Raw genomic sequence first — 19,774 nt, forward strand, 5'->3', positions numbered from 1 at the left:
ACTAAAACCCAACCATTATTTAACAGAGCACATAAGAGGACCAAAGAGTGGTTTTATAAAGGGGCGGTCGTGTTGCCCTGAAACATGTAGCCACTTCCACTCCACTTCCTGTCAGCATCACCCAGCTGAGAGAGGTGCTGATTTGGGCAGCAACCATCTTGCTACACCCAGAAGCCGCTGCTGCATATGTTGCAGCCTGAAGCCTGCCAGCTGTACTTACACCAAGAATTTGGCTTTAGCCAGCTACTTGCCTGCCGAGCTCTGCAGCCTCACGGTCCTATGGATGTTTATATGGGTTTATGACAAGCCTTGATCCACTTTTAACTAGTGAGTGCATTTTTTTGTCTCTTATTCTTTTTAATAAATTGCTACAGCTAGATGGAGGTGCCCTCTTGTGGTTTTTTTTTTTTTTGTTTGTTTGAAAATAAAACAGCTTCACTTCAGCAAAAGAACATAACATTGTCCATAACTCTGGTTCAATGGAAAAACAAGGCAATGGCCTCCCACAACTATACTAGCCCCAGGAGGAGGGGCTGAAGTGTGTGATGCGAACGTGAACCAGGACGGCGGCCATTTTGTTGGAAACACTGGTCGCTTCCATTTGCATGGCTTGTATCATAGAACATGTGAGGGTAATCTCTTTTATACAATAAAATATGCTTACTGGATGTCTGCGCAGTGGATATTTTTCTTTTTATTTCTGAGAGTACCATTGCTGAAGTTGAGGTCTATCCATTTGTTTTCCATGGCGATTGATGGTGGAGTTTGAGTATTGACATCCATACCTGTGCAGTGTGATTAGCATAATCCTGGTGGAGTGGATCTATCTGCTTGTGATGATCACTGGTACTATCATTTGACTTCTCACTGTGTATATCCCTTCGTTTTAGGGTAAGAGTCAGTATTATCGGGTGTTGGTGACGGCTTTTTCTATTCAGCATACCAGTATTCACCTCAAGAATTACTTTGGCTCTCTACGAACTCTTAATACATTGTTTGGACTTTAAATAAGCACTGCACTTCTTCAATTATACTAGCCCCACATTGGGATTTTGAGGTTTTCCCATCAGCTTCAGAGGTCCCAAAGATGGTGGAAGAAGCAGGATCGGTCAATAATGTGCATTCTGAACCCTGGACTCTGCGATAGGTGCTCTCCTTGATGCTCTTAGTTTAACGTGAGTTAACTGCAGAGTACTTTACAGATCCAGAGCTCCCTGTGGACTTCGTCAAAGCATTTGACATGGTACCCCATAAACGCCTAATATACAAAAAAGGTACACGATAGTGTGTGTAACTGGATAGAAAATTGGTTACAATGGCATGTCCAAAGGGTGCTGATTAATTGTGCAGCCTCTGAATGGTTTGGAGTTGTGAGCGAAGTGCCCCAGGGCTCTGTTCTTTGACCAATTTTGTTGAACTTCTTCATAAACTATATGTAGAGGTTATTATAAATAGCTCAATCTCAGTATTTGCGAAAGACATGAAGCCAAGCAGTGCAATAACTTCACAACAGGATATTGAAACTTTACAAGAATACTTCAGTGAAATAGAGGGGTGGGCAACTAAATGGTAAATGAGGTTCAATGTAGGCAAATGTAAAGTGATGCCTTTAGGGGCTTAAAATATGAACGCAGGCTATCTGCTAGGGGGAGAACCCCTAAGGGAGTCAAGGATGGAAAAGGACCTGGGAGCCCTAGTTGATGTCAGACTCAGCAATAGCATGCAATGCAAAGTTGCAGCAAGCAAGGCCAGCAGACTATTAGCATGAATTAAAAAGGGGAGACATACTCGAGAGATAAATATATAATTTTACCACTTTACAAAACTCTGGTTCAGACAAATCTTAAATATGCTGTCCAGTTCTGATCACTAGTCCTCAGGAAGAATATGCTGGAATTAGAGAGAGAGTCTAGAGAAGGGCAGCTAAACTAATAAGGGGTTTGGAGGAACTCCCTGCCATCTCCTTCAAATGCACCCATACCATGATCATCCAGTATGTTTGTTTGGGCTCCCTACTGCCTCCAGTGATGATTTAAAGACTGTATTAACCCATCTTGCTCCAGCAGGTTCCTGTGAGTACCCGCTGTGGAAATCCTTAATTTCTTTACATACCAAGTATGGCATATAACAAATGCAAGGCCAGTGATCCTGCAGGCCTTGCCAGCTTGTGATCCACAAACACATCTGGGGTGCTTGCAATGTACATTTAAAGGATCTGAGACTGTATTCTTGACTTGCAACACTCCCCAGAGTCCTGCATAATACATTCAGATGTGACTCCTCCCTCTTTATTGTACAGGTAGGCATTTCATGAATACTATGTCTATGTTTATGGAGATAATGTGATGCATGTTTTCTGTCTAAGAACACAGGAGCCACAATGTGCTTCCACCCACCTCTTTTCCAGAGTCCATCTCTGATTTCCCTGTAGATGGAGGTCCTCCTTCAGATTCTGTTGGGGATGTTGAGGAATGTATCTTATCTGTTTTTTGACTTGGTACATGAGTACCTGATGTATTTGGCTCCAAGGTCTGAAGACTTAGCTCCAAAAGGGCACCAATTTGATTCTTACTGACATTATGAGAACCTGCCTTGACCTGGAACAACCTGTGTCGACCATGCCTAAAGTCTCCAACCTGGATTCTTTTAAAGGTTCCCCCAAATCCTCCAACCATGACAAAGTCCTACTCACAGTGAGGAGACACCCTAACCTGCCAGAATGGGGAGGGGGGTGTCTGTTGGTCCCAGGACATTTAGAATGTTTGGGTCCAGAATGGGATACCAGGAGCTACAAGTTAGGATTTTCATTTCTGCCTCTGGCCCAATTTAATGTTGTCCAACCTAACAACATCTCCCTCGAATGACCAGCAGACCTCCAAGCTGCTTTGATTCAGTTCCTGTCTCAAGGGGTCTTAACCCCAGTTCCAGAGAAGGAAGGGCTCCAAAGTATTTACTCAGACCTGATCACGGTTCCCAAAGCAGATGCTGGCTCTTGTCCCATTCTGGGTATAAATGTTATCTACACCTTTCTACAACTGCAAAGATTCTGCATGGAACTTCCCAGGTCAGTCTTTGCTTCTTTCAACTAAAGGACCTTCTGGTCTCTGTGGACAACAAGGATGCCTACTTGCAAATTCCCATCTTACCAGTGCATCAATGCGAATTGCAATTTGCTGTGGACATGTAACATTACCAATTTGTTGACCTCCCTTTTGACCTGTCCATTGAACTTTGGGTCTTCGCTTTCAGAGCATCCCAAATTGCAATGTCTGGGTGACCTCTTTCTGAGGAAACAATCAACTCAGGCTCTGTCAGAGATTCAGGTGGATCTTAAGTAGATCTTTCGGAAAGACAGGGTAAAATGGAGGGGTGGTGGTGTCTGTCTCTGTGTGAGAAGTGATCTCAAAGCGAGTGTGAAAGAGGACCTAGTTGATGGAGAGTGTGATAAGCCTGAAACATTATGGGCGGAACTGTACATGGGTGTGCGTACTACAAAGGTCATCACTGGAGTTTGTTATAGACCTCCCAGTGTTAATGAGGAGGTGGAGACAAAATGGAAAGGGCTGCAAGGGCTGGGACAGTGATAATAATGGTAGATTTTTACTACCCGGAAATTGGAGTAATGGCACCGCTGGGACAGTTAAGGGGGAAACATTCATAAACCTATATGGTCCAGTTTATTGAGGCCCTGACTAGGAATGATTCTCTGCTGGACCTGGTAATCTCAAACCATGCAGAGCTTATTACCAGTATTCATATAAAAAAACATCTGGGTAGCAGTGACCATAACATCATTTAATTTAATGTTAGCTGTAAGCGAAAAAACACATACGGGAAAGATAAAAAAAAAAAAAAAACTTTAAGAGAGCAAATTTTCCAAGCATGAGGGCTGCTCTCCAAAACTTAGACTGGGAGAGAATATTGTCATCGATTAACACAGAACAGAAATGGGAATTCTTCAAATAGACTGTATGGAAACTCACTGAAAAGTATATTCCAATGGGCAATAAGTTTAAAAGGCTAAAAATAAAACCTATGTGGCTCACGGCCAAAGTTAAAGTTATAATTGTTAAGAAATAAGCTTTTACAAAATATAAAAATGAAGGAACACTATCATTGTTTAAATGTTAAAAAAAGAATATAACAGAATATGAAAAAAGGAAATCAAGGATGCAAAAATTCTAAACGAATGACAGATTGCAAAAGACAGTAGGACAAACCCAAAAAATTATTCAAATATATTAACAGTAAAAAGGTCAGGTCTTAGCATCTAGGCCCTTTACAAAATAATCTAGAGTGGGTGACTGTGGACAAAGAAAAGGAAAATGTATTAAATACTTTCTTCAGCTCTATGTATACAAAGGAGCATGGGGGAGCTCATGTCCATAATGGGGATGGTAGTGACAGCCCCAAATGATCCACTGTGGCTCAAAAGCGATATGGTCCAGAAATATTTTAACAGAATAAAGGCAGATAAAGCACCTAGACTAGATGGCATCCACTTACGGATCCTAAAAGAATTGAGCTCTGTCATTTCAAAGCCATTGTTTTTAATTTTTAGGGACTCATTATTGACTGTAATGGTAGCACTGGATTGGCGTAGGGCCAATGTGGTGCCCATATTTAAAAAGGAATCAAAGTTTTTACCCAGTAACTATAGACTTGTTAGTTTAACTTCTTTAGTCGAGAAGATACTGGAGAGTTTAATAAAAGCATAGATGAGTTCTTGTTGGGAAAAAATATTTTAAGCAACAGCCAGCATGGATTAATGAAAGACGGAAATTGTCAAACCTGATTTCTTATTATGAGGAGGTAAATAAAACCTTGGACAGAGGGGTGGCTGTGGACATGGTATGCTTGGATTTTGCAAAACCATTTGACTCAGTTCCCCACATTCGGCTAATGTGTAAGGTAAAGTCTACAGGCTTTGAAAGTTCAGTTTGTAAATACAGTGCCTTGCAAAAATATTCACCTCCTTGGCATTTTTCATGTTTTGTTGCCTCACAGCCTGGAATTAACATGGATTGTTTGAGGATTTGCATAATTTAATTTGCAGAACATGCCCACAACTTTGAAGACTTTTTTTTATTTTGAAGCAAACAACAAATAGGACAAAACAGAAAAAAGTCAATGTGCATAACTATTCCCCCCCTCTAAAGTCAATACTTTGTAGAGACACCTTTTGTGGCTATCACATTTCCAAGTTGCTTTGGATAAGTCTCTGTGGGCTTGCCACATCTTACCACTGGTATTTTTGCTCATTCCTCCTTGCAAAATTGCTCCAGCTCCTTCAAGTTGGATGGTTTGAGCTTGTGAACAGCAATATTTAAGTCTGACCACAGATTTTCTATGGGATTGAGGTCTGGGCTTTGACCAGGCCATTCCAACACATTTACATGTTTTCTCTTAAACCACTCAAGTGTTGCTTTAGCAGTGTGTTTGGAGTCATTGTCCTGCTGGAAGGTGAACCTCTGTCCTAGCCTCAAATCACACACAGAGTGGTACAGGTTTTGCTCAAGAATATCCCTGTATTTAGCACCATCCATCTTTCCCTTAACTCTGACCAGTTTCCCAGTCCCGACTGCTGAAAAACATCCCCACAGCATGATGCTGCCACCACCATGTTTCACTGTGGGGATGGTGTTCTTTGCGTGATGTTGTGTTGGGTTTGCGCCAGACATGGCATTTTCTTTGATGGCAAAAAAGTTCAATTTTAGTCTCATCAGACCAGAGCTCCTTCCTCCATACATTTTGGGAGTCTCCCACATGCCTTTTCGCAAACTCAAAAAGGTGCCATTTTGTTTTTTTGCTGAAAGTAATGGCTTTCTTCTGGCCACACTGCCATAAAGCCCAACTCTATGGAGCGTACGGCTTATTGCCGTCCTATGTACAGATACGCCAGTCTCTGTTGTGGGACTCTGCAGCTCCTCCAGGGTCACCTTAGGTCTCTGTGCTGCCTCTCAGATCAATGCCCTCCTTGCACGGTCCGTGAGTTTTGGTGTGCGGCCGTCTCTTGGCAGGTTTGCTGTTGTGCCATGTTCTTTCCATTTGGTTATGATAGATTTGACGGTGCTCTTAGGGATCATCAAAGATTTGGATATTTTTTTATAACCTAACCCTGACTTGTACTTCTCAACAACATTGTCCCTTACTTGTTTGGAGAGTTCCTTGGTCTTCATGGCAGTGTTGGGTTAGTGGTGCCTCTTGCTTAGGTGTTGCAGCCTCTGGGGCCTTTCAAAAAGGTGTGTATATGTAATGACAGATCATGTGACACTTAGATTGCACACAGGTGACCATCATTTCACTAATTATGTGACTTGTGAAGATAATTGGTTGCACCAAAGCTTTTTATGGACTTCATAACAAAGGGGGTGAATACATACGCACATGCCAATTATCAGTTTTTATGTATAAATTTCACTTCACCAACTTAGACTATTGTGTTCTGATCCATCACATATAATTCAGATTAAAAAAACATTGAACTAAAGGCTGTAATGTAACAAAATAGGTAAAGAGCCAAGGGGGGTGAATACTTTTGCAAGACACTGTAGATAGAAAATTGGCTAATACGCTGAATTGTCTAAGGTTATCAGTGGTGTACCCCAAGGTTCAGTGTTGGGACACTTACTTTTTATTATCTTTATAAATTATATATGGTCTGGGATTAAAAGTACCATTTCAGTGTTTGCAGATGACACCAAGCTATGCAGTGGAGTAACGTCCTTACAGGATGTCTCCAACTTACAAGCCAACCTCAGTGCACTGTTTAATTGGGCAACTGTGTGGCAAATGAGGTGTAATATTGATAAATGTAAAGTTATGCACAAGGGGGCTAAAAATATGCATGCATCATACACACTAGGGCAGGGGTCTCAAACTGGCGGCCCTCCAGCTGTTGCAAAACTACAAATCCCATCATGCCTCTGCCTGTGGGAGTCATGCTTGTAACTGTCAGCCTTGCAATGCCTCATGGGACTTGTAGTTTTGCAACAGCTGGAGGGCCGCCAGTTTGAGACCCCTGCACTAGGGGGAGTACAACTGGGGGAATCCATAGTGGAGAAGGATCTGGGGGTTTTGGTAGATCATAAGCTTAATAGCATGCAATGCCAAGCTGCAGTTTCCAAAGTGAGCAAAGTCCTTTCTTGTATTGAGAGAGGTGTGGACTCCAGAGAGAGTGATATCATTTCCCCCCTTTACAAATCATTAGTAAGACCTCATCTGGAATATGCAGTTCAGTTTTGGGCACCAGTTCTCAAAAAGGATATCGGGGAACTGGAGAAAGTGCAGAGAAGGGCAACCAAACTGATAAGAGGCATGGAGGAGCTCAGCTATGAGGAAAGATTAGAGGAACTGAATTTATTCTCTCTTGAAAAGAGGAGATTAAGATGGGATATGATCAACATTTAGCTACTTCTATTAACCTGTTATTGTGGGGGGGGGGGGTTTTGTTGCTGTTCTGCCCATCCCTTAGTTGGTCTGTTTTTGTACCTGAATAATAATAAGCTTGGAATATATTAAAGAGGAACTGCAGTCTGCTCACATAATTTGTTATAAAGACATATTTGCCATTCTGAAGCTTCCCTCCAACCACTTTGCATATTATTTTATATGTACTGTGATTCTGTACTTGCCAAATATGCTGCAGAAATCTCCCTCTACTGAGTCTGGCTGCAACCATTTTAACTGTGGGCAGCTGTAGCTGTTGCCTGTTCACTTCCTGGATTTACACAGACACACATAGGGCACACCTGCAGCTCTCATTGGCCCTCTTATGACTCATCCCCCCTCCCTTCCTGGCAAACTCTCACAAGAGTGAGAGAGAGCTGTGCATGATGTCATAAGCCTAAGCTTTTTACCAGACGAGAAACAGGAAGTGGGCTGTAGGAGGTATTTACTGGCAGAAAAAAATGTTTTACTATCCAAAGTTAAAAAAGGGCAGAAGATTTAATAGATATAAAATTGAAAAAATGACTTTAGATTTGCTTTAAGGAATACATTGTTCTCATTTTCACTTCTACTGTTGCTTTCCACAAAATTGAGCCAGGCTAAGAATGGAAGATGTCAGAGTTCATTCAAGTAGCTGTCTAAAACTGTGTTTATATGCATACAGTGTATAGTTTTTTTGCACTTATAGCACTATAGGAGTCAATGGGGCCATACATACAGCTGTGTCTACAAATGAAAATGTGTGTCGTGTATAGTGACCTAAAAAAAGTGGAACACAAATGCATCTGTGACCATAATATATCCGAAGGATTTATACATGTAAATGCATACAGGCATAAAACCTTTCTTAAATCAGCACATGCTCATGCTTAACGTCTTCCTTCTTTGTTGGTTCCTGCTATGTGTTCTCTGCTTTTTCCTATGGTTCATAGTCAATTCTCATTACTTTGTCCACTCCACCCACTACAGTGATTTGCTTCCACCGTGCTTCCACTTTTTCCCCTGTCCTATAAACAGTTGTCGTTTACCCAGAGAGGAATGCTTTGTTTGAATTTTTAGCCTGTGTTTTCTTCTGAACAAAAAAAATTGTGTATTGCTTTTTTAAAAGTTATTTAAAATGTTTTCCTTGTATTTTGTCACCATGGTATTCAGTGCTACTCTTTATTCTATTAAAAAAGAACACCTTTTTATGTATGAAAACAAAATTGAGAGCAAATGATAACTAATAAACTTTATGTATATTATATGTGTGTATTTATATCTATTTATATAGACTTTATAATATATGTGGGGTGAACGTTAACGTTATATATATATATGCTCTTTACATAATGTCATTATTAAAATTATATCTTTCAATTTTCAGAGAAAATATTTAAAAGTATGCATCAGATGTATATTGTTACACTTTAAGTAGTTGGTAAATGGCCAAGAAATGATTTCCTTACAAAGTGATTTTATTTTCTTCTCCCATTTATTTTATGTAATTTAATTAAATATTACCAAGAGAGGCGTGCAGCCAGCAATTTACATGGGATAGAAGTGGATATATCCTAGCAATTAAACGGGAAAGTCATTGGTCTACATTTAGGCTTGGAGATGTGGATGTTTCATAATGGTTGAATGCCTTTTCAAATCAGGGATATTGCATAGAAATTAGGAGGGATATTTTTTTATAGATGTGTTGGTCTATCTCGGTGCTGTTTATTCTTTATAAAACACTGTGCCTTTTGATTAGTACCATAATGTATGGTAAATATGCTTTTTGTCTTTGTTTTTAGTCTCCTGCTGAACAGGCCAAAGCAACGCTGCAGATGGTTCTCCAAGCTGCTGGTGAGTGATGGTAGATGAAGGTTTGCGTTTGTGAGACTGAAATAATTACCGAGCAGAAACTACACTGTGGAACATACCTCATTATAAGGCGGTATTATGTACTGGCAGTGCTGCAAAGTCTATTTCTATCATTATTTTAAAGAGGAAAGGAACTAATTTAAAAGAACAATGACAACAAAAAGTATAGAATTATTTGCATTCTTTCTGGTACAGCAATTATGGGACGAGGTTAGCAAATGCGTATCCCTCTGAAGGGCATGTAAAGTGATTTCTGAACCTCTAGCAAACAGAAGATCGTTTTTACAATTAGAAGCAGCCAGTGTGCTGCCTAAGGTTACACAGAGCTGATAAACAGAAGGTATTCAGAGGACATTAGGTGGTTTAGTTATTACCATTTACTGTCTGGAGCAAGCAGGACCTAAAGCAACATATGTAGTTGTCTAGTAAACCCCCGTTCGCATCCAGATGTAAAAAAAATGTAAGTCACAACCACCAAACATCTTATAGCTGAATCGAAGATCAATAGCTTTGTCATTTGCATGTGTGTGTTTGCACATGTGTAGATGTATAATATAATACACCCATTAAATAAATGTTTTATAAAAACAGCCCTCTATGGAGTGCTCAGTAAGTTATATTTGCATAAACAGTATGTTCTGAACCTGTTACCACAAAACATATTAATTCCAATGGGAGTAATCTCTAAATGCTATACCAACTCACAATGATGTGCGGTCACTGCAACCAAAAACCTAATCATAAACTTCCAAGGTGGACCAAGGTATAGACACCTTGGTCCATGAAAGAAGTTGCCCAAAGTGGCAAACCTGGCATAATTTACAAAAGTATTAAAAGTATTTATTAGTTTTTACCCAATAGACAGAATTTCACAATTCAAGGAAACGTTTCCAATACCCTTCACCTCAACCTTTAAAAAGTAGTCAGCATTGCCTCACATGGACGAAGGACCTTACGTCACTGAGACCCTACAGATGGCCAGGCACAATAATATCAGTTATTTTACATAAAATCCAACAATGCCAAACAAATATTTTACCTTGGCATGCCTCTGTAGTTACCACCAGGATGTTACCACCCGGGTATAAACTGTGCACATTTGACAAATTACAGGACATGGATGCTATAAAGCAAAAATTTGTATACTTTCCATCAAAAAGTCCAGCAAATGCTTATATACTCATGTGGTCAGCACTAGTAGTTAAATCAGAAGTGCAGTTCTGTTTTCATAATCCAAAGGCAATGTGTAAAAACAAAGGTCTTTTAAATTGCTGAGCTTGATAATAGAGGGAGGAAGTAGACCTGGAGGTACATTGAGCCAAACGCATATTAAGCCAATATATAGCAGAGAGAAATGCAGTTCATATGTATGCAAGCAGATAGATTAGCAAGTGGGTGAACGCGCTGTACACCATGCAATCCAGGGAGTTAACCTAATAGTGCCACCTCACCATCAATAGTCACTCATCTCACAATGTGCTGCAATCGTCTAGCACTCCTCCGAGATATTGAATCTTTCATCAGCTGTTCCGATAATATCTCCAGTATTAAACAGTCTTCCAGTTCATGGACACCTTGATGTCAAAAACCCCAGGACATCAAGGGAAGTGGTCAGCGTGACGTTATGTGCAGACGTCTACATGTTTTGCTATAGTAGTGTAATGCAGCTTCGTCAGGAGGGTTGTCCATGTGATTGAGACAACGTTATCTCCTTTTTAATAGGTGAGGGGAAGGGTATTGGTATAGTTTTCATTGTATTGTGAAATTTTTTCTATTGGGTAAAATGTAATAGATAGTTTTGTAAATAAAGCCACATGTGTCACTTTGAGCAACTTGAACATTGCTTGGTGTCTATACAATGGTTCATCTTGGTTTATGTTCTGAACCTGCTGTTTCAGGACCTGCTCTTTTAATATTTTTATATTCAAAGTTTCCAACTATTTGTTTAAAATCTATCCCACATACACTGTTGGTGACATACAGGTAAAGCCACACTTTGAGTTTACTGTATCTTTTTATAGCTCAGATGTATGGCTTAACATTAGCTGTGAATTTACCTAGAAATCACTCTCCTAAAGTTGGACAATTCAGAGAGCCAGTGTCTGTTCCCTTGCATTGTTTGCATCCATGTCAATTTGTAGAAGATCTATCATATTATAAGAATAAGCATACCCCATCAATATAGTTTTTAAGGTATAGAAACTCAGCTCAGAATATCTCTAGCTTTAGGGCTTAACTAAATGCATTATATGCACGTCAAGCTACTAAGCAATTTAACCACCTGTTGGCAACCTGGTCCTGGTGCAGGACAAGATTTGTATTCAACAGGGTAGGGGCTAATTAGTATTGGATTTGTGTTAGTGTTATTTTTAATATGTTGGTGTTTATGGGTTAAGGTGTTACTAAACCCACAATAGCAAAATCAGTCTGTATGTGCAGTAAAGCATGCTTGTTGTACTCTCTGTGGAACCTAAGGTGTTAATCCTGCACATTGTGTAAAAAAGGCTGTTTGATCCTCCCCTTCTTTTACTGTCATCATTCCTTCTGCTGATAGAACATTGCCTTGGAGGCACTCTGCACATGCTCAGTTTGGTGTGTATTTCCAGAGTTTTTTTTTTTGGGGGGGGGGGGGGTGCATGTGATCAGCACAGGGCCAATCGGCACTGTCCAGACAAAGTCAGGGGTCATGCAGCCTCATAGGACAAAGTAAAAATGACAACTCCACCTACAAGTTTTAACCAGTGCTTGGCCAGACACTGATAGAAGTCACAAGACTGCTATATACTACTGATGGGAAAAAGGTGTTTAGCCATTTATATTTACTAAAATAATTGGATTTACGTGTTCTGTGTACTGTGGGAGACCAGATATAGTAAATGCAGGGTCCTGGGTTTACACTTTAAAGTGACATTAAACAATGTAATGTCCTCCATGAGCTATCAAACCGCTTCTTTTTCTTTTCCCCCTATCTTCCATTCCTTTGGAACGAGCAGTGCACGTTGTAGTCATGGTCATACTCTATGCACACTACACGTCCCTGGTTCAGCATGGTAGTGAGCAAGACAGGGGGCTAGATTTCTACATACAGTGGGATCATGGAAAATGAATGTAGCCACTGTCTAACAGGAAATCAGTTCACAGCAGCAGGAAAAAACAAAAAAGGAATTTGGACATTTGGAAGAGACGGAGAGTAATAGAAGGTACTTTTTAATTTAAGAATACATAGTTGAATAGAATTTTTAATTTTTTGAAACCAGAGTTTAGTGTCACTTTAAGAGCTAAAAAAACACTATGGTACCCAAATATCTTGTTATTGGATCACCCAGCTGCTCTCTAAATTCTCATCAGAACTTTGGCATTCTTCCCTGTGATTTCATCATAATGGCTTGCCTGAGTGACTAATAATGAGGTGCTCTATTCTTTCCCAGTGGGCAGTATTAAAGTGATTCTAAAGGCTGAAGGTATTATACCTTAATGCATCCTTGCATTAAGGTAAAAAAACATCTGTGTGAAGCCTCCTCCCACCCTCTTTATTCTTACTTTAGCTTGATCTTGAGTATTATGCATGAGAGCAGCGGATCTCTCCATGCTCTCCCTCCTCATGCTCAGAGACAGCAGGGGGAGCCGTCGGCTTCCACTGCTGTCAATCACAGCAAGTGAGGAGGGAGCCGAGGGCTGGGGCAGAGCCACACTTTGTGTGTCAATGGACACACAGAATGTGGTTTGGGAGTGAGCCGGCATGAGTGCGCTCATAGCAAGCAGCTTGCTATGGTGGGGGGAAGGAGCCAGATTGCACAGAGCAGGTAAGTATGACATGTTTCTTATAAAAATAATAAAATATGGGTTCACAATCACTTTAAAGGGACATGTACGTATGAAATGTTTTTTATATAAATAAGAAAATATGGGTTTACAATCACTTTAAAGGGACGTGTACAGTACAATACTTTTTTAAAATGCTTGTATTGCAGTGGTATTCTAATGTGATAATGTAATTCTAATTTTAAAAAAATCCCATAGCATTACAGCTGAAACATTGACAAAAGATTTTGAATATCAAATTCTGATGTTACTGTTTAGCTGGCTGGCATGTATTGTGCACTTAGAAATAGCCTTCTGCACACCACTACTGTAGAGACTGGTTATTTAAAGTATATCTAAGCCCAAACAAAAACGCATTAAATTTGCATATATGTGAACCAGGGCTGAGACATGACATCCGGACCGCAGAAGCTCTGGCAGGTGCTCTACCGCTAAACCACCAGGGCACAGGCAAGTGAGCTGGGCGTTATGTGTAAAAAATAAATGCATCCTAGGGCAATAATTGATTTTATATTTGCTGGCCTACCACTTCACCACGAGGGCAGAGGAACAGCAATTAAGTGTAGGGAAGTAATCCTTTTTCATTAGTCTAAAAAAAAAGTCACATGACATTAAAAATAGGTATCGTATTCGTAGTCTTCAAAAACTGATATTAGTGTATCGCTACTGATTATCATATGTGTAGGCCCCATTAGTGATTTCCAAATGTGTTACAGGGTAGACTTACCATTCCATAGATATGGTCACACACAGTTGGGACCAAATGTTGCAAAGTTGGGCCAAATGTTAGATTTCTAACTACATAAAAAAAATTGTTTCCTTTTGGCCACAAGGGAGGGGACAGTTATATTTCACAGGGCTTCCTCGGCTTTTGTATAATCACCAACAAACATGCTCTTTTAGGAAACATATCTGCATATGGCAAGAACTGGTTATGATATACAAATTAAAGTTATTCTTATTCATATTAATCAACCTTAAATAGCTTTCCACTAATCTAGCTGTAATGAAAAATGAATGTAATGATTTGGCATGGGTTAGGATTACTATTACTGCACTTTGTATGCTCATCTTAGAACTTGCACTAGCTTGCCTAATAAAATTGCCACCTGTTTTTCATAGATTATATTACTTGATGAGAAGGGAAGCTGCTTTTAAATGCAGTGGAACTGATCTACTGTGCATAAATTGTGCCAAATATAAACTAGGAATCTATTGTACAGTACATATCCAATCCATTACCAGTAATTAACTCACTGACTCTTCTTAAATGACATTGCATATGTATAGTATACTCATTTTAATGCTCCTGGTGTCTCCCCCCCAACCCTAACCCTATTCTGGCTGCAGTGGATGGTGTGCACAAGTGAAGGTATAGCATGTTTGTAATGACTATATTCTACTTAATTGTTATGCATGTGTATCTTAAAGTATACAGAAAGATAGTACCTTCGATCACGTGAGTTTCACGTTAGTAATAGTAATACAATTTTTATACTCTGCACAAAGTTGCCACCATCATTTCCAATAGAAGAATTTTGTGGTATTTCATGAATAGCGTCAGTGTGTTTGGGGTCCAGCACATGTTGATACTCTTTTAGTTCAACAGTTCTTATAAATTATAATGATGATAACCTTCCTATAATTTCATGTTACATATTCTGTTGGGCCCATAATGGAGGCTTTCATGTTGTGAAAACTTATTTACAACCACTTTAAGGTAGTTAATAGGGTCGTTAGATGCATATTGACGCTTCTAAATTTGGTCTGGATATCTAGCTTGCATTGACCTCTGGCCATGAAAGGTTTAAGTATCTGAATTTATTAGGATTGACCTCTAATTCCCTGTACAGCAGCACTCACACTAGAAGAAAGAGAGGCAACACTGTAAGACAGTCAGGACTCTCTTGCTTTGTACATGCTTACAAGAGGGACAAGCATAGGTATGACCTCATCAGTGTTCTACTGTCCTTTAGACCCCACCATAGGCAGCTCCTATATATCTAAAATTGTTTAAAGCCCACCTTTAGCCCAACTAAAGTTTTAACTAGAGTAGAAAACTCTTTTAAAGCTTTAAATGTTGTCTGTGTCCACATAGAACAGCTTCTCTCTTCCCTCATGGGACACAGAAATAATATTGCAACAGTGGATCTAAAGCTACCCTTCTATAACCGAATATTTATTGTTCTTACTATCCAAGTCCTTGTTTTTCCTGTTCTGACACCTGTCAAATAACAAGTGAAGACAACGGGACAAAGTTCACAGGTGTTGCCACCCTTGCCTGTTCCTTTTAAAACTAAAAAGAAAATAAAGTATTGTTTGGAGCAAGGCTTTAACATAGGGAATTCAAGGACCATGGGTAAGCCGTGTGCTAGGAGATTCTAGATCACAAGTTTGGCTGAGCAGAATTATCAATCCTTTGGCAGGTAACAATTCACATACTTTTCATATGTGTAATTCATTATTATTCATTTGAGTTTGACTTTAATACTCTTATGTCTGATATGTTCTAGAAACATTTAGACATATGCATGTAAATACTCTTTTCTGCAAGGCAACTTAACATTCTATGCTCATTGTCATCTGTTCACTTCTGCTGCATATTCAAATTCACTCTCTTTATGCCTTAAAATATTTTAGCATGGAATTTCAGCCAGTGTTTTTTTTTCTCCTTTCTAGCTCTAGTGTATGTATTGATACTGCTTGCAAATATTCACATCTTTTCCAATAAAGTTTCCAAACAACGTTATATTTCACATTTTCAAATATATGCATTATTCTCCATATCTTTAATATGCCTTTGAAGCGTATAATTATAAAATAGATGTGACAGCCCGGCCCTCAAAAAGAACAATTTGTTTATTTTCCTCTCAGCTGTCACCCCTCATTTCTTTAATTTAACACCTTGAAATGTATTACAGATAGAATGAGATCTACCTCATTTTGGCCTTGGTGCTCTGGATTTTGAAAGATGTTTAAAAATATTTTTGACACCTAAATACATAAAAGAAAACAGAAGTTGGGCTCATGATGATGCATTTTGTAATAATAGCATCTCCTGAAGCATAGCAGAGACATAAAACTTGTTTTCCCATCATCCTATGTGTTATCTGGATTTCTTTTGTGTTATTTGTCTCATTCAGCCATAAAGTGGATTAACATTGACCCTGTATAATGTGTCACTTATCTCTTGATGTTGCGTCTTTTGAAGCTGAGTTTAGGTAGCCTGTTCTCAGCGGGAAGGCCAGCAGTCCTAAGGTTCTTTAACTTGATCACTAGTGTAACCAGTGGCGTTGGCTTGGTAGTACGTTATTTGTGAATTTGGAAAAGCAGTTCAAACAGAAGTCTGAAGTTAGGCGTTACCAATATTTAGGCCTGATGAAATGCTGATACAGTCTACTTTCTTAAAGTCTAGTGGAGCTATATGCCTGTATGCTGCTGCACACCTCCATTGGTTTGCTTAAAGCCTAGCACAATGTCATGTACAGGACTCGGGTTACCCAAAATTTCCACTGTACAGCAATTGTGTGCTTACAGCATCATCAAGCATGCCTTTTCTGCTGGTCATGAGGCAACTGTGCACTCAATGACCACTCCAGCTATTGAAGAGCAATGCAGATAAATTGCCAAGGATCATTGCCCTTTCCTTGGGGTGAGTGTAGTAAAAAAAAAAAAAAAAAAAAATACTAATTATGATTTGACTTACTGTTTAAAAGCGGAGTCTCAGTTCTTGGAGTGAAAAATGAATCATGCTGTGCAAATAGTGTTTTGCTATTTTTTTTTTATGCCATGTATAGCAAATAACTGTTTTGTTCCAGTTTTTTACTTACAACAAAAGCAGTAGGCTATACTGATACCAGCATTATTGTGTAGCTTTTGTACACAGCTGACCAAATTATATACTGTGAATTTTTGTATTAGAAAATCCCTCAAAAATTATGCACATGGCCTGGCTTAACCACTTAAAGACCAGCCTCGTTTTGGATTTTAGGTGTTTACATGTTTAAAACAGTTTTTTTTGCTAGAAAATTACTTAGAACCCCCATACATTATATATGGTTTTTCTTCTAGAGAATAAAATGGCGGTCGTTGCAATACTTTTTTTTTGTACCGTATTTGCGCAGCGGTCTTAAAAGCGCACTTTTTTTGGCGAAAATTCAATTTTTTGAATGAAAAAATAAGACAACAGTAAAGTTAGCCCAATTTTTTTTTATATTGTGAAATATAATGTTACGCCAAGTAAATTGATACCCAACATGTCACGCTTGAAAATTGCGCCCGCTCGTGGAATGGCGTCAAACTTGTACCCTAAAAAATCTCCATAGGCGACGTTTAAAAAATTCTACAGGTTGCATATTTTGCGGTACAAAGGAGGTCTAGGGCTAGAATTATTGCTCTTGCTCTACCGGTCATGGCGATACCTCACATGTGTGGTTTGAGCACCGTTTTCATATGCGGGCGCTACTCGCGTATGCGTTTGGTTCTGCGCCCGAGCTCGTCGGGACGGGGGGGGGGGGGGTTTAAAAAAAAAAATTTTATTTTACAATATTTTATTTATTTTTACACTGTTTAAAAAAAAAAAAAAAAATTGTGTCACTTTTATTCCTATTACAAGGAATGTAAACATCCCTTGTAATAGAAAAAAGCATGACAGGACCTCTTAAATATGAGATCTGGGGTCAAAAAGACCTCAGATCTCATATTTACAATAAAATGCAATTAAAAAAAAAGTCATTAAAAAAAATGACATTTAAAAAAATATGCCTTTAAGAGGCGTGGGCGTAAATTACGTTTTGACAGATGCGATCGCCTCCGCCGCTACTGACGGCTCCGGTAAGCGGCGGAGGGCACTGGATCGCGGCGGGAGGGGGGCCCCTCTCCCACCACCGATAAAAGTGATCTCGCGGCGAATCTGCCGCAGGGACCACTTTTATCTGAAAGCTGGCCGCCGCACGAGAATGGGGATACCGGGGTTATGGCAGCTAGTTGCTGCCATAACAACGATATCCACGTTCAAAGTTTGGACGTACATCGTCGTGCGGTGGTCGGTAAGTGGTTAAAGTGTAAGCGCATTTTAAAAGAGCCCCTATTTGCTGCACTTTTGTTTTCAATAAAAAATAGATATTTGAATCTCTCAGGATAACAAATCATTTTTATAAAGCATATTCACCATGTTTGCCTTGAGGTAACACAGAGTGGTAGATAATAGTCCAGGTACAAAAAGTTTCCTGAATCAATTGCAGTACATGACTGCTCAATGTCATATTGACCAAGTTTTCTCAAATGTGGTCAGGCATTGCGTATGTGTGTAGGTTTGTATAGAGGAAGTGATTACTTTCTGGTTGTCTTCCACTCAGCCACAGTAGGTGGATGTGGTGATTTTTAACAAAATGTCCCTTCTGACGTAAAAAGTAGTGAAGAAAACTAAAAATTTTGGTTTGTCTTGGTAGAATAAAAGTCATTAAGAATAGGTAAAGCTTATAGCTGGGTAAGTAGGCAATTTTTGCCCTTCGTTTGTTTTAAATATTTAACAGTGTATAGCTATAAATTTCTACTGTTGTCAACCTACAGACTGTTACCTTAAAACACCTCTGAGGGGACCTCACAAATTCAGGGTTACATTTTCTATGACTGCTGACTATATTGTCTGCTGACTGACTTTTCTATGCGTGTGAGCTAACATGGCTTAATTGGAGATGCACGCTAGGGTTTGATCCATTTAAAACAGTGGTCAAAGGCACAGCCACAAAATGCTGCTTGCTTACTCAGATCTCCTAATATTTTTATACAAGAATAGGCTCTTCTGCTTAGGCTAACAATATCACAGCTACTTCCCATGTCTGAGCAGATGTTAAGCAAGCTGTAGCTGAATGTAAATTTTGAGAGGGTGGCATGATTTAAGCTCATTTGAAGTGGGCTGGTGTCCCTGCTTTGCTCATAATTCAGCATCCCCAGGGGGAATTTTCTACTATACCTCTTTATTTTGGCTCTTTATATGGACTCTCTCAAGTCTGTATAAAGCAGATCATCCCTAGACTAAATCTCTTCAGCCTTTGTTATTGGGCTCTGTAGACCTGTAATTAGGCCTCCTGGCAGGCCTTGCAGGCCGGTTAATGGTCATATGGAGTTTCTATGAAGCAGACTGGCTTTGAATAAATCCTGGTAGGGATGGGTTTATGGGTCACTTCCTATCTGGACCTAACTTTGTCTGTGTGCCCTACGGGCTAAGTTCCCTTGACCATGGACAGCTCAGTTTGCTTCTCAAGCTCTACCCTGTTAATCCCTAGTGTAAACAGAGGATTTAGTTGAGCTTCTGTCACTTGCCAATCCACTTGGGTGTTAGCAAAGCTGTTCACAAGACTTCATTATAGAGCACTGCTTATAGTGTAGTGTGAGCCAGTGAATCAATTGCATACACTGTGAGTCGATGAATCAGTTGCAAAAAAGTGCAGTATTGAAATTCTGATAAATATGCTCAAAATTAGTTTAATTTTATAATAAGTATGATAATCATGGTCATATTTATCTAGAAAATATATCATGTAGTTATATCCTAGGATTCTAGTTGACAGTTGATGGACTACCATGAAATATTGCGCTTTATTAATTTTATTAAGCAAAAGAATTTATTGGTTAAATTTGCAGGCATGAT

The 19,774-nt window shown here is 39.4% G+C and overlaps 1 protein-coding gene across 2 annotated transcripts in view; it reads left to right on the forward strand.

Annotated features, from left to right (window-relative positions):
• Positions 1–19,774, forward strand: part of RSRC1 (arginine and serine rich coiled-coil 1) — a 531,608-nt gene that overhangs the window by 253,546 nt on the left and 258,288 nt on the right. For both annotated transcript variants that reach the window (XM_073626091.1, XM_073626090.1), the window contains exon 6: positions 9,231–9,282. In XM_073626091.1, the coding sequence (XP_073482192.1) occupies positions 9,231–9,282 (52 nt within the window). The remainder of the gene's footprint in view (positions 1–9,230; positions 9,283–19,774) is intronic.

Source organism: Aquarana catesbeiana, linkage group LG04 (genome assembly GCF_042186555.1).
Source record: "Aquarana catesbeiana isolate 2022-GZ linkage group LG04, ASM4218655v1, whole genome shotgun sequence".
Taxonomy (NCBI): Eukaryota; Metazoa; Chordata; class Amphibia; order Anura; family Ranidae; genus Aquarana; species Aquarana catesbeiana.